General features: G+C 47.7%; 1 protein-coding gene across 1 annotated transcript; it reads right to left on the bottom strand.

Moving 5' to 3' along the window:
* Positions 1 to 665: 665 nt before the first annotated feature.
* On the bottom strand, positions 666 to 12,151 carry CKAP4 (cytoskeleton associated protein 4). The gene is made up of 2 exons (XM_010601546.3): positions 11,619 to 12,151; positions 666 to 3,156 (listed from the first exon to the last, which is right to left on the bottom strand). Exons 1-2 carry the CDS (start codon positions 12,057 to 12,059, stop codon positions 1,828 to 1,830), a joined length of 1,770 nt encoding a protein of 589 aa, XP_010599848.3. The 5' UTR covers positions 12,060 to 12,151; the 3' UTR covers positions 666 to 1,827.
* Between the last annotated feature and the right edge of the window lie 3 nt (positions 12,152 to 12,154).

The raw sequence follows: 12,154 nt of genomic DNA, 5'->3' as shown, positions 1-12,154 counted from the left end.
GTGCACGGGGTCACCATGAGTTGGGGCCGAATGGAAACTAACAGGTGACAGGCAACCTAGGAAAGTAAAGGAAGCATGCCCAGGTATGCATGAGGGCCCACGGTCACTAAGATGGTCTAAGGCCGTGGCTCTCAACCGTGGCTGCACATTACAATCAGTTAAAACAAAAAAAATCAAGTCACTCCACTGTCATCGAGTCAATTCTGACTCATAGCAACCCTACAGGACAGAGCAGAACTGCCCCATCTTGTTTCCAAGGAGTGCCTCGTACATTCGAACTGCCAACCTCTTGGTTAGCAGCTGAACTCTTAACCACTACACCACTGGGATTTTTCTAGAATTAGTTAGGGAGACTTTAAAATGCCAGGGCCAGTCCTCTTGACACCAACTGAATCTGAATCCATACAGGCAGGACCCAGGCTCTTTTTTAAAAGTTCTCCAGATGATTCTAACAGGAAGCAAGGGTTGAGATCCACTGTTTTAGCTAACAAAGCTGGAGACCAGCAATGACCTAAAAATTTGCTTAATTGTCTATCCAAAGCATATTCCCAGGCCTTAAGAGTAAGGCCATATTGGTTTTAGAATCGAAAAACAAAAAACAGTCTTAAAATTGAAAACATACCTAAAATATATCAAATTCTCAGAAAGCAGTCACTCTAGAAAAGTCGTAACAAAGCTCAGGTATTTATTAAGAATTAAAAATACTGTAAATAAGCCATACAGTTCATTTCACAGTAAACTAAACAACCTTTTTTTTTTTTCCCTTTTTCTTTTCAGCTTTTTTTTTTTTTTTTTTTTTCCTTTTCTTTTCTTCTTTTTTGAAGGGCAAGACAGCCATTATAGAACAGGACAGCTCCAAGGGAAAGGCGTACGGCAAACAATTACAAAATGCAGTGCACACTTTCCCCACTTACAAATGGGGGTCTGCTCCCACAGCAAACCTCTTCATGGACATCATTTCTAAAAAAGATGCCACCTCCGTTCCCCAAGGAGACACCCAGTTCCTTTGTGGACAGCGCACATAATTTCTTGAAAGACCCCAAGGACTCCACTTGCTGGGATTCTAAACCCATGCATCCTGTGGTGACCCAGCCAAAGGAGCTGACATAGACAGACCACAAGGGATTCGAACCGCCTGAATTCTTTGCATAGTTACCTTCGACATGACTACAGGGCGAATGGAAAAGACACCCACACCACGGGAGGTGACCAATTAAATGCCAAGTAGCTGATTCTTTGACACTGAAAACTGAGGGGCTTTTTCCCTTCCCATTTCAGAGCTGACATTTACGAGTTTTAACCAGTTTAAAGTGGAAGACAAGAAGTGAGTTATTATCGCATGAAAACCTCAGCTAGGAGTATTAAAAAAATAAAACTAATTTTTCCTTAAAAACAATTAGAAATAAAAGGACCTCCCCTTCTCCTCCTTTTTTTATTCGGCCCTGCCATCAAGCAGGATTCTTTGAGGTTAGAGTTAATCTGCTTCTGTTAATCCTTGAGCTGAAGCCTTATCTTTTTTCTCTAACACTAGAGACATCCCTTCTGAAAATCACCACTGCTTCACAAGGGCTGGGCCTTCAGGAAACCAACCAAAAGCAGAAGCAGAAAACTTAAGAAACCAATGGCGTGTGGTAATAATTGTAAATAAGTTAACTGGGCACAAAAATGCAATGCCCTGGTGTTCCAGGTAGTGTCTACCACTCTTTAAGAGGGGACAAGGAATGGGGGCGCGGTGGGGCTGTGGTGTGAGACGGCGGGAGAACACAAAACATTTTTTGGTCATGAGAAGTCGGACTTTTAAAACCACACCCTGTGCACACGATTCATTTAGACCTTTTCGTGAATCTTTTCAACTTTCACAAACAACCTATCCAGATCATTTCTCAGGTCATCCAACAAAGCCTTGGCTGATTCCAGGTTGTTCTCGTTGGTTTCTATTTTGACTGAGTACGCAACCAAACTGTCCACAGCAGTCCTGAGCATTTTCAAGTCCGATTCCACTTGGCTTACTGAGGATTTTAGGTTGTCTAGAGAAGAAAGTTTGTCCAGATAGTCCTGAGGAGGCAGATGGGCCACCTGGGCTTGGTCCTGACTGAGCAGCGAGTGGACTTGCTCTTGCACCTTCTGGAGTGCCTCCACAGTGCTGGGGAGCTCGCCCACACTTCTCTTCAGCTCTTCCACATCGGTATAGAGGGAGAGCTGCGCTTCCCCCAGGCTCCTCACAGTGCTGGCCATGCCATCCTTGTCCGCCTCTGAGGAGGAGCCCAGGCCTTCCACGCGCTCCTGCAGGGCGCTCAGGCGCTGCTCATACTCCTCACTCTTTGACAGGAGGGATTCCAGGCTCTCTGTCTGCTGCACAGAAGTCGACTGCATGGACTGGACTCCATCTTCCACATTTTGGAGCCTGGAGTCCAATCCCTGACTCTTTCTCTGGAGCGCTTCGAAGGCGTCGGCATTTTTGAACATGCCATCTTCTTCTGGCCTGTTGAAATCGGCTTTCAGTTGGTGTAGCTCTTCCTCAAGTCTCCTGATCTCCCCAGGGAGGCGAGAAATGGACTCCTCGGACTGGAGAATTTTCTCCGTGAGGGTTTGCAAGGTGGCATGCCCCATGTCAGCCACCTCCTTGAACTTCTGCTGCTCCTGTTTGAGGTTCACCAGCTCTTTGACCTCTGTGTACACATCAGACTCCATGGTCTGGAGGGTGCTTCTCAGGGCCTCAATGTCCTTTTCTTTGGATTTCACAGAGGTTTGAATTTCCTTCACAACTTCTTTCACGGCTTTCAAGTCCTGCTTGTACTCCTCGGATTCTTCCAGAGAGGCAACCTTCACCTTCACGTCATTTATTTCCTTTTGGCTCCTCTTCTGGACGTCAGTGAAGATGGCAATGTTGTCATTGATGGATTTGGTGAGCTCTGTCAGCCTCTCTTCCACCGTGTTCTCAAGGGATGTGAAGTCCCGCTCTCGGGCGTCCTTCACCACATGGATCCCGTCTGAAAGATCTTTGAGAATCTCATTCTGGAGTTTCTGTAGAACTTCGCTGATCCGGTTGATCTCGCTCTCCCCTTGCTTCACAGCTTTCTCTGTGAGATCCTGCTTATGTTGAGAGCTTCTCAAGACAGACTCAAAAGTCCCGAATGTGGCTTGCAGAGACTGTACCTGTAACCAAAATCTAGATGTTAATTGCTGAGAAGAGCTGATGAGTTTTATGATATACAGCTATGTTGTACCTGCCTAGCCTCCTCTCCCAGAATGGCACCACAATTTTCCTTTGGAAAGCTATCCATCCACACAGTCCATGTGGTTTGGGGGACCAACCCTAGGATGCCCTGCTCTCCAAGCATTCCATGAGTGATTTCATAACCAAGCCTGACCAATCCACATGTTCTGTGCTCCAGCCCCACCCCGGGCCACCGTGATTAGCCCAGAGATGGGCATGTAGCCTAAGTCAGGCCAAGAGGTCAATTCCAGGACTCCTGTTAAAACTACTGGGAAAGAAAAACTCTTTTCCACTGGGATTGCTAGCTATAGGTGAGGTAAAGCTAGAGTTGCTCAAACGAGCAAATGAACACCAGCCTGAGAATCAAACCAATACAAAGAACTCAGAGAAGGAAAGATAACGTTCTGAGGACACAGTCTGAATCTCTGGAAAACTGCTAGACCTGAAGGCATAGACTCCTTCAGGCTTAAACTGGCTTAAAGAGAGAACTTTTTGAGTCAACATATTCTCTTTAAGCCAGTTTTAGGTGAGTTTCTGGCTCTGGCAACTGAGCCTTACAAGTCTTTGTAGGAAAAAGTCTGAGGTACATGGGGGACACTGGGCTGGGATGCAAAAGACAAGGGTTCTGGTCTCTGCTCGACACTTCTAGCTGTGCGGCCCTGAAGAAGTCACTGTCCTCTCTGTACCCCAGTGTCCTCCCCAGTAAAATGCGAGCAGTGGAGCAGGCGATTTCTTAACATTCTCTGACTGTGTGAATACACTATGATCTTGCTTTTCCACCATGTATTTATTCTAAATAAATTCTACCCTAAGCAAGCACTGACCTGGGAATTATCCGGGGCAGCCCACTTCATACACTGACAGGCTGTGTAGGACGATGATTAAAACCTGGGGGCCAAAGGAAGCACACAGTGCTACCTCTGACACTTTCTTGAAAAATAAAAAGAACCTGAATCTATCAACTACCAGTTTACAGAAAACACATGAGATAGAGAAACACGTACACAAGGCTAGGATGCAGTCAGCCAAATCCAACGTGGAAAAATTTACAGGACAAATGACCAGGATCTTCAACAATAAATGGCACTTTAAAACCGGGGAAGAGGCGAAATTATCACAGATTAAAAGAAATCTAAGAGGCTTAACAATCATAAGTAACGCACAGGCTTTATGTAAATCCCAATTCAAACTAACTGTAAAAAAGACTTTTTTTGAGAGAATTAGGGAAATTTGATTACGGACTAGGTTACAGTTTGCGATCAGTTGCTAACCTAAAGGTTGGTGGTTTGAACCCACCTAGCTGCTCCGCAGAAGAAAGGCCAGCCAAGAAAAACCTCTGTGAAGCTCAGTTCTACTCTGTAATGCATGGGGACACCATGAGTCGGAACTACTTGAACGCAACAGGTTTGGTTTTTTTGGTTTTATTAGATGCTATTAGGGAAACACTGTTAACTTTGCTTGGTGTGATAATAGTGTGTTTTGTTAAAAGAAACGAGGAAAGGAAATGAAAAGAACCCTTATCTACTAGAAATAAATTCTAAAATACTTTGGGTGAAATAAGTGTCAGGGATTAATTTCAACATACCCAACCCAACCACTCCAGGCAAAAAAAAGGAGGGGGGCAGGGTAGTAGGGGGAAAAAAATTGATAATTATTGAAACTGAGTGACAGGTAACCAGGGATTCATTACACTGTTCTCTTTTCTTTTGTTTATGCTTAAAATTTTCCACATTAGGACGCTAATAAAAATAGTGGCTCTGGAACCAAACTGCTGGTGTTGTTAGATGCCATCGAGTTGATTACAACTCCTAGCAACCCCATGTTACAGAGTACACTGCTCCATTGGGTTTTCTTGGCTATAATCTTTATGGAAGCAGATAGCCAGGTTTTTCTCCAGTGGAGCCACTGGGTGGGTTCGAACCGCCAACTTTTCAGTTAGCAGCCAACTGCTTAATGGTTTGCACCACCAGGACTCTTGGAACCAAATTGCCTGGGTTCAAATTCTAATTCTGATACGTCCCAGCTGTGTGATCTTGAACAAGTTATTCAGCTCATCTGTGGTTGGTTACCTCCTCTGCAGAATGGGAATAAAAATAGTATCTGACTTACAGAACTGCCCTGCAAGTAGTAAATGAGTTAATATATGCAAAATGCTTAAACCATGCCTAACACAAAGCAAATACGCAATAGATGGTAGCCATCACCTACATTAAGAAGCTCTGATAGCACAGTAGTTAAAGAGCTTGGCTGCTAAGCAAAAGGTCGGCAGTTTGAATCTACCAGCTGCTCCTTGGAAACCCTATGGGACAGTTTTACTCTGTCCTATAGGGCTGCTCTGAGCTGTAATTGACTCAACAGCAACAGGTTTGGCTTTTTGCTTTTGGTGGTGCAGTGGTTATGTGCTCAGCTGCCAAATGAAAGGTTGGCAGTTAGAACCCACCGGCACTCCACAGGAGGAAGATGTGGCAGTCAGTCTGCTTCCGTAAAGATTACGGGCAGTTCTACTCTGTCTTAGAGGGTCGCTATAAGTCAGAATCAACTTGATGGCAAGAGGTATTACCTTTATTATCATTGTCTTTGCCCTGAAGTACCTCAGAAGTCCGTAGATTTCTAGCACCATCCTCAGCCCAATGCCAAAAGATAGGGGGATAAACTGAAAACACAGTGGGAATGTGACCCGGACACCTGGGCTCTAGTTCCAGCTCCACCAATAATCAGCTCTGTGAACACAAGCATGTCACTTCCCCTTCCCAAGCCCAGGTTCCTCATCTATGAAACAGGTCTCTAAAGTTTCTGCTAGCTCTACCAGTCTATGATTTTGAGATAGAGTAAGGTTCCCACGGACTCCAGAATATTAAACAGTTTCCCTGCCCAACCAAATTCAACCTGCATCATAAAGGATACGTTAAGCAGGTGCTGGAGTGAAGGCCACCTCCGAACTAGGTGATTGAATCACAGTACCTGCCTGTGTAAGGGCGGCACTCAGAATGGCGGCAGGGGCTGATGAGCACAGTACCTGTAACAGGACAGGTGTTCACCCAATACTTTTGGAATGAATCGAGGAGTGAATTCTTTAAAAGAGTAAAGCCTCTGATGAAGACCAAGCTGGTCCATTTCCCCTCTGCCCTCTGACTGTTACCCCTAACCTGGGCTGACTCTTTACAGTTAGGAAGGGGACTGTATCTGAAATTATGGATGAAACCAAACAAACCAACCTCCATCAGTATAAAAACATCACAGAAAGTGTCCCCTGCTGATGATTAAGTTGTTCATTTTTACGGGCAAAGAACTCGTTCTCATCAATATGCCTTGGATGCATCTGCTAACTGAACATATGTGGGGTACCCACTACGTGGCAGATGCTGGGCACGATGCCTGAGATAATGTAACAAGTGGGACAGGATCCCCCCTGCCCGCAAGGAACTCAGAGCCTGGGAAGGAGACGGGGAGGAGGTTGGCCATGGCTGACATTCAACTTCAATAGGGAAGTTACTGTGTACCAAAACTATATAAAATACCTTACAGGCATTATCTCAATAAAACCAAAAAACGAAAACCTTTGCCATTGAGTTGATGCCGATTCATAGCAACCCTACAGGACAGTGTAGAACTGCCCCATAGGGTTTCCAAGACTGCAGCATCTGTCTCCCACAGAGTGGCTGGGGGGTTCGAACCGCCAACCTTTCGGTTAGCAGCCGAGCATTAAACCACAGCACCACTAGGGTTACATCCTTGTAATAATATCAAGTATGTTGCTTCCATTGATTTCCATTTTACACAGAAGGAAACTGAGGATTAGGGAGTTTAAGGTCACACAACTGGTAAGTGATAGAGCTAGGCATTAAAAACCTGAGCTCTTAGCCACTATGGGATCTGCTCATACAGAGGTGTGTTCAAAATGCATGAGTGCATAGAAGAGAGGTTTCCTAAACCCCAAGTCTGCCTCCTTGTCCAGAAAGTCAAGACGGGAAAATAAAGAAACAGGGCCAGAGAACTCACCCTTCGCAAATAGCTCTGAGTCTCACTGAACTCTCCCAAACAGGCCCAAGCCCACTCCCACAACTGCTTCATGCCACCTGGGTCCCTAGTTCATTACACCTTGGGCCTTCCCAGGCAACACGGGTTCTTCAGAGGGACTAGAACTGACCTGCAAACATTTTCTGAAGCCTTGGACCCACTTGTGTGTGTGCTGAATCTTCCAGGCAAGGCCAGGCCAGCCTATTGGCTGTGCTACAGCCATTCAGGAGACCTGGGCCATTTTCCAATACCGAGAGCACCTGGAGAATAAGAGCGACCAGGTGGGCAACCCATACGGCAGTAGAGTAGAGTGGTTCAGAGTCAGACCGCCCTGACTCCAATCCCAGCTCCATCACTTATGGTGTGTGCGTGTGATCTTGAAGGAGTAACATAACCATTCCAGGCTCAGCTGCCCCATCTGTGAAATGGTGCTAATAAGACGTACCTGCCTGAGAGGGTGGTGGGCAGTACTGAAAAAGTGGTTATATAAAGCACTTCATAGAATGCCTGGCCCATGGTGGATACCAATTATTAAAAGTAATACTATAAAGCACATTTCCTTGCTGATAACCAAACCCCAACCACTGCCTCATCTCAGATGGAGTTATAAAAGATTAAAATTTAGGCTGTCAGAAAACCAACTGCTCTTGGACCCTCAATGCAAAATAACTTCTCATGTACTGGCCACCCCAAAAGTGCAGACAGCCTCTGAAGTGGCCGCATGTTGTGGAAAATTCTAACCTTGTTCTGGGCATGTTCTGAGTTCCAAGTCAATGGAATAAGTATTTATTAAGCCCCTACTATACACTTTTTTTTGCTGGAGCCCTGGTGGCAAAGTGGTTAAGAGGTCAGGCTACTAACTAAAAGACTGGCAGTTCGAATCCACCAGCTGCTCCTTGGAAACCCTATGAGCAGTTCTACTCTGTCCTATGCATAGGGTCGCTATGAGTCAGAATCAACTCAATGGCAATGGCGTTTTGTTTTTAACGTACTAGGCTAGTAGGTACGGGAAAGACAACAAAATGAACAGCAGAGTGGCTAAGAGGGTCCTAGGAGTTAGACAGCCTGGGTTTGAATCCTGGCCCTGCCACTTACTAGCTGTGTAACCGTGCAAAGTTGTTTAGCCTCCTTGTGCCTCAGTTTCTTCATCTGCAAAAGGGGGATAATACTACTACTTAGCTCTTGAGGTTGTTGTGAAGATCAAAAGAGATGATGAATTTTCAAATGCTTAGCACAGAGCCTGGCACATAAACGCACAATATGCATCGGCCATTAAATCCAAGCCTGATGCCACTACTAAAGTTCTTAAAAGGTGGTCATAAATTCAATAATTTCAGAGTCGCGAGGATTCTTAAAAATTTGGCCTGACATTCACTAATTAGATACTAGGTAAGAACTACTTTAGGTGAAGGGAAAGACAACACACAATACAGGGGAGGTCAGCACAATTGGACTAAACCAAAAGCAAAGAAGCTTCCTGAATAAACTGAATGCTTCGAAGGCCAGCATAGCAGGAGCAGAAGTCTGGGGACCATGGTTTCAGGGGACATCTAAGTCAATTGGCATAATAAAATCTATTAAGAAAACGTTCTGCATCCCACTTTGAAGAGTGGCGTCTGGGGTCTTAAACGCTAGCAAGCAGCCATCTAAGATGCATCAGTTGGTCTCAACCCACCTGGATCAAAGGAGAATGAAGAACACCAAGGACGCAAGGCAATTATGAGCCCAAGAGACAGAAAGGGCCACATGAACCAGAGGCTACATTATCCTGAGGCCAGAAGAACTAGATGGTGCCCGGCTACAACCGATGACTGCCCTGACAGGGAACACAACAGAGAATCCCTGAGGGAGCAGGAGAGCGGTGGGATGCAGACCCCAAATTCTCATAAGGCCAGACTTAATGGTCTGACTGAGACTAAAAGGACCCCAGTGGTCATGGCCCCCAGACCTTCTGTTGGCCCAGGACAGGAACCATTTCCGAAGTCAACTCTTCAGACATGGATTGGACTGGACAGTGGGCTGGAGAGGGATGCTGGTGAGGAGTGAGCTTCTTGGATCAGGTGGACACTTCAGACTATGTTGGCACCTCCTTCCTGGAGGGGAGATGAGAGGGTGGAGGGGGTTAAAAGCTGGTGAAATGGACACGAAAAGAGAGAGTGGAGGGAGAAAGTGGGCTTTCTCATTAGGGGGAGAGTAAATGGGAGTGTGTAGCAAGGTGTATATGGGTTTTCGTGTGAGAGACTGACTTGATTTGTAAACTTTCACTTAAAGCACAATAAAAATTAAAAAAAAAAAAATTGGCCTGAGCCCTCCCCTCATTGTGTTGATGAAAAAACTCAACCTCCAAGAGGAAAGTAATCTGTATAACCTGTACGTAGCTGAGGAATAAGGACAACAAGACAAATAAGGGAGGTACAGGGAGGAAGCACCAGGAATAAAGGCCAAACTCTTCAACCTGGATTCAGTATCCAGCCTCCTCTCACTACTCCCTAAATGTCACTCTACTGTGGGCTAGGGAGCCACTTCCTTTCATGCTCAAGATTGTCTTCACACCTATGTGTTCTTTCCACACTTACTAACCATAAGACTGGCACTATCCTAGCCCTGGGTGGTGCAAATGGTTAACGTGCTCAGCTGCCAACTGAAAGGTTGGAAGTTGAAGTTTGCCCAGAGGTGCCTCGGGAGAAAGCCCTGGCGATTTAGTTCCCAGGAAAAAAAATCTGCCGCTGAAAACCCCACAGAGCACAGTTCTCTGACACGTGAGGTCAACATGAGTCGGAATCAGCTTGACAGCAACCAGTTACTCTGGCCACCAGGCACACCAAAACCAAAGAACCACTGCCGTTGCCATCAAGTCCATACCAGGCACACAGGACTTGGCAAATTCCACTCTCCTGAACCTGAACCTGCACAGCAATTACCCTCAACTGACACCTACTTGTATGCTCCTTTACAAACGATTCACACCTTCTCTGCAATGGGAAAGGCCCTGTCTTTTAATTCTTCGAGCCTCCACAGGGCCTACCTACGCAGAGCCATGACTATCAGGCTGCAATAAATATTATGATTGATAGGTGGGTGGACGAAAGAGAGGAAACAGAGAGGCTAGTGATTATGCTGTGGCAATATGTCTATTTTTTAAGAGTCACCTGACATCCAGGGTAAGGCAAAGCAGCACTGCCTACTTAATTCCCTTAGAAAAGTCACCTCCCTTGGCCTGCATCATTTAGCAGGCTGACTCATTCCAGTTGATCTGCCAGTCTTCGGAAGAAATTCCTAGTCCTGCATACTCAACAAAAGTACAGAGAAAACTCGGCAGGACAGGCAGCATGCTGGGAAAAGGAGGCAGTAGTTCCTGGCTCCAAAGTGGCGGGATTTTTTGTCTGGGTCATGCAACTTTCATTGAGCAATGAAATTAGTGGAGGCCGGAGGAGGCAAACAAAGATTGGTCTGGACAAACCAGAGCAGGGACCATCCATGCCTCATCTAGGCTCCTGTGGACTCCTAACTGGGCAGTTCAGGAAGAATGGAAGGGGCAATGACCTAAACGTTATCACTCTGCCACTTGCTAGCTGGAGGTCTTTGTCAATTCATTACAGAGATTCAATTCATCTCTGTAAACCTCAATTTTCTAGTCTGGAAAATGGAGTCAAAACCACCAGTCCCACTTCCTTCCCAGGGCTGCTATGAGGATTAAATGATACCAAAGCTGTCTAAACACGGTACAAATGTACCTGTATGGAGGTGTATTCACCAGTACGACCTGGTATTTTCCAGCGTTTCTTTCCCTCTAAAGCTGAAGTGTGCTACTTCAAATAACCACATGGGTCCCAAGGGGCCTCATATATTTAGATGGAAGTTCGCAAATGAGTAAGAATACTAGTTTTTCCTTTCTCAAGCTCCAGGAACTATTAAAAACTGGCTCATATGTCCCCCACTGGGAGAGCGGAGGTGCGGCCTTGCCAGAAGCTTCCAGGGATGCGCCTGCTGCCTTCCAAGCTTCACACAACTGCCCATTCAACGGTTCCTAATCCAAAAACAACGGGCTCCCGAGGGCCTGCCGGCTTCCTTACAGGTCACCGCTAATGTCCTGTGAGATGTCCTTGGCCCACCCTCCCCCTGGCCCAACCATCCTTGCAGAGGTCCATCCCCTCGGAGCCAATTCCTCCGCAGCCATTAACAAAGAGGGTCTGGGGTCTGGCTCGGAACGAGAGGGGACGGGGGAGGAGTGAACCCTCGAGAGCCAGGTCGGGCCGGCGCCTACGCGACTCGGAGGGGCTTGCGGGGAAGAGGGGAGGACTGGGCCGAGGCAGGAGAGGGGCCCGGCTCTGGGTCCCGGGGGCGCTCCGGGTGGTGGGGGTTCGAGGCGGCCGAGGGTACCTACCTTCTGCTCGACTCCCTGCAAGCCCTGGCCCAGCTCCTCCCGCTGCCGGGAGAAGTCCTGGTGGCTGAGCCGGACCTGCTGGACCTCGTCCAGGACGTGGTGGACACACCAGCCCGAGAAGGCGGCCGCCGCCACAAGGGCGAGGTAGAAGAGAAAGTTGAGCGCCTTGCCCAGCCTGCGCGAGCAGGACGCCGAGGACGAGGCGGCGGCCGCGGAGGAGGACCTGCCGCCGCCGCCACCACCGCGGTGGCCGCCTTTGCCGTGCGCCTGGTTCTGCTGATGCTGATGCTGGTGCGGCTGCGGCGGCGGCGGCTGCTGTGGCGGCGGCGGCGGCGGCTTCTTCGCCACGTCATCCGCGCCGCCCGACGGGTGGGCGCCCTTCTCCGAGGGGCTCGCGGCGCCGTGGCCGCCCTTAGAGCCCCTTTGTTTGGCCGAGGGCATGGCGGGCGCGGCGGCGGCTGAGGCCGCGGGCTGGGACGCGAGCGAGCGGGGCGCGCGGCCCGGGAAACTTGCTCGGGCTCCCCCGGGGCTGGGAG

Source organism: Loxodonta africana, chromosome 4 (genome assembly GCF_030014295.1).
Source record: "Loxodonta africana isolate mLoxAfr1 chromosome 4, mLoxAfr1.hap2, whole genome shotgun sequence".
NCBI lineage: Eukaryota > Metazoa > Chordata > Mammalia > Proboscidea > Elephantidae > Loxodonta > Loxodonta africana.
The sequence above is the reverse complement of the archived record's forward strand: the minus strand, read 5'-3'. Positions and strand labels throughout refer to the sequence as shown.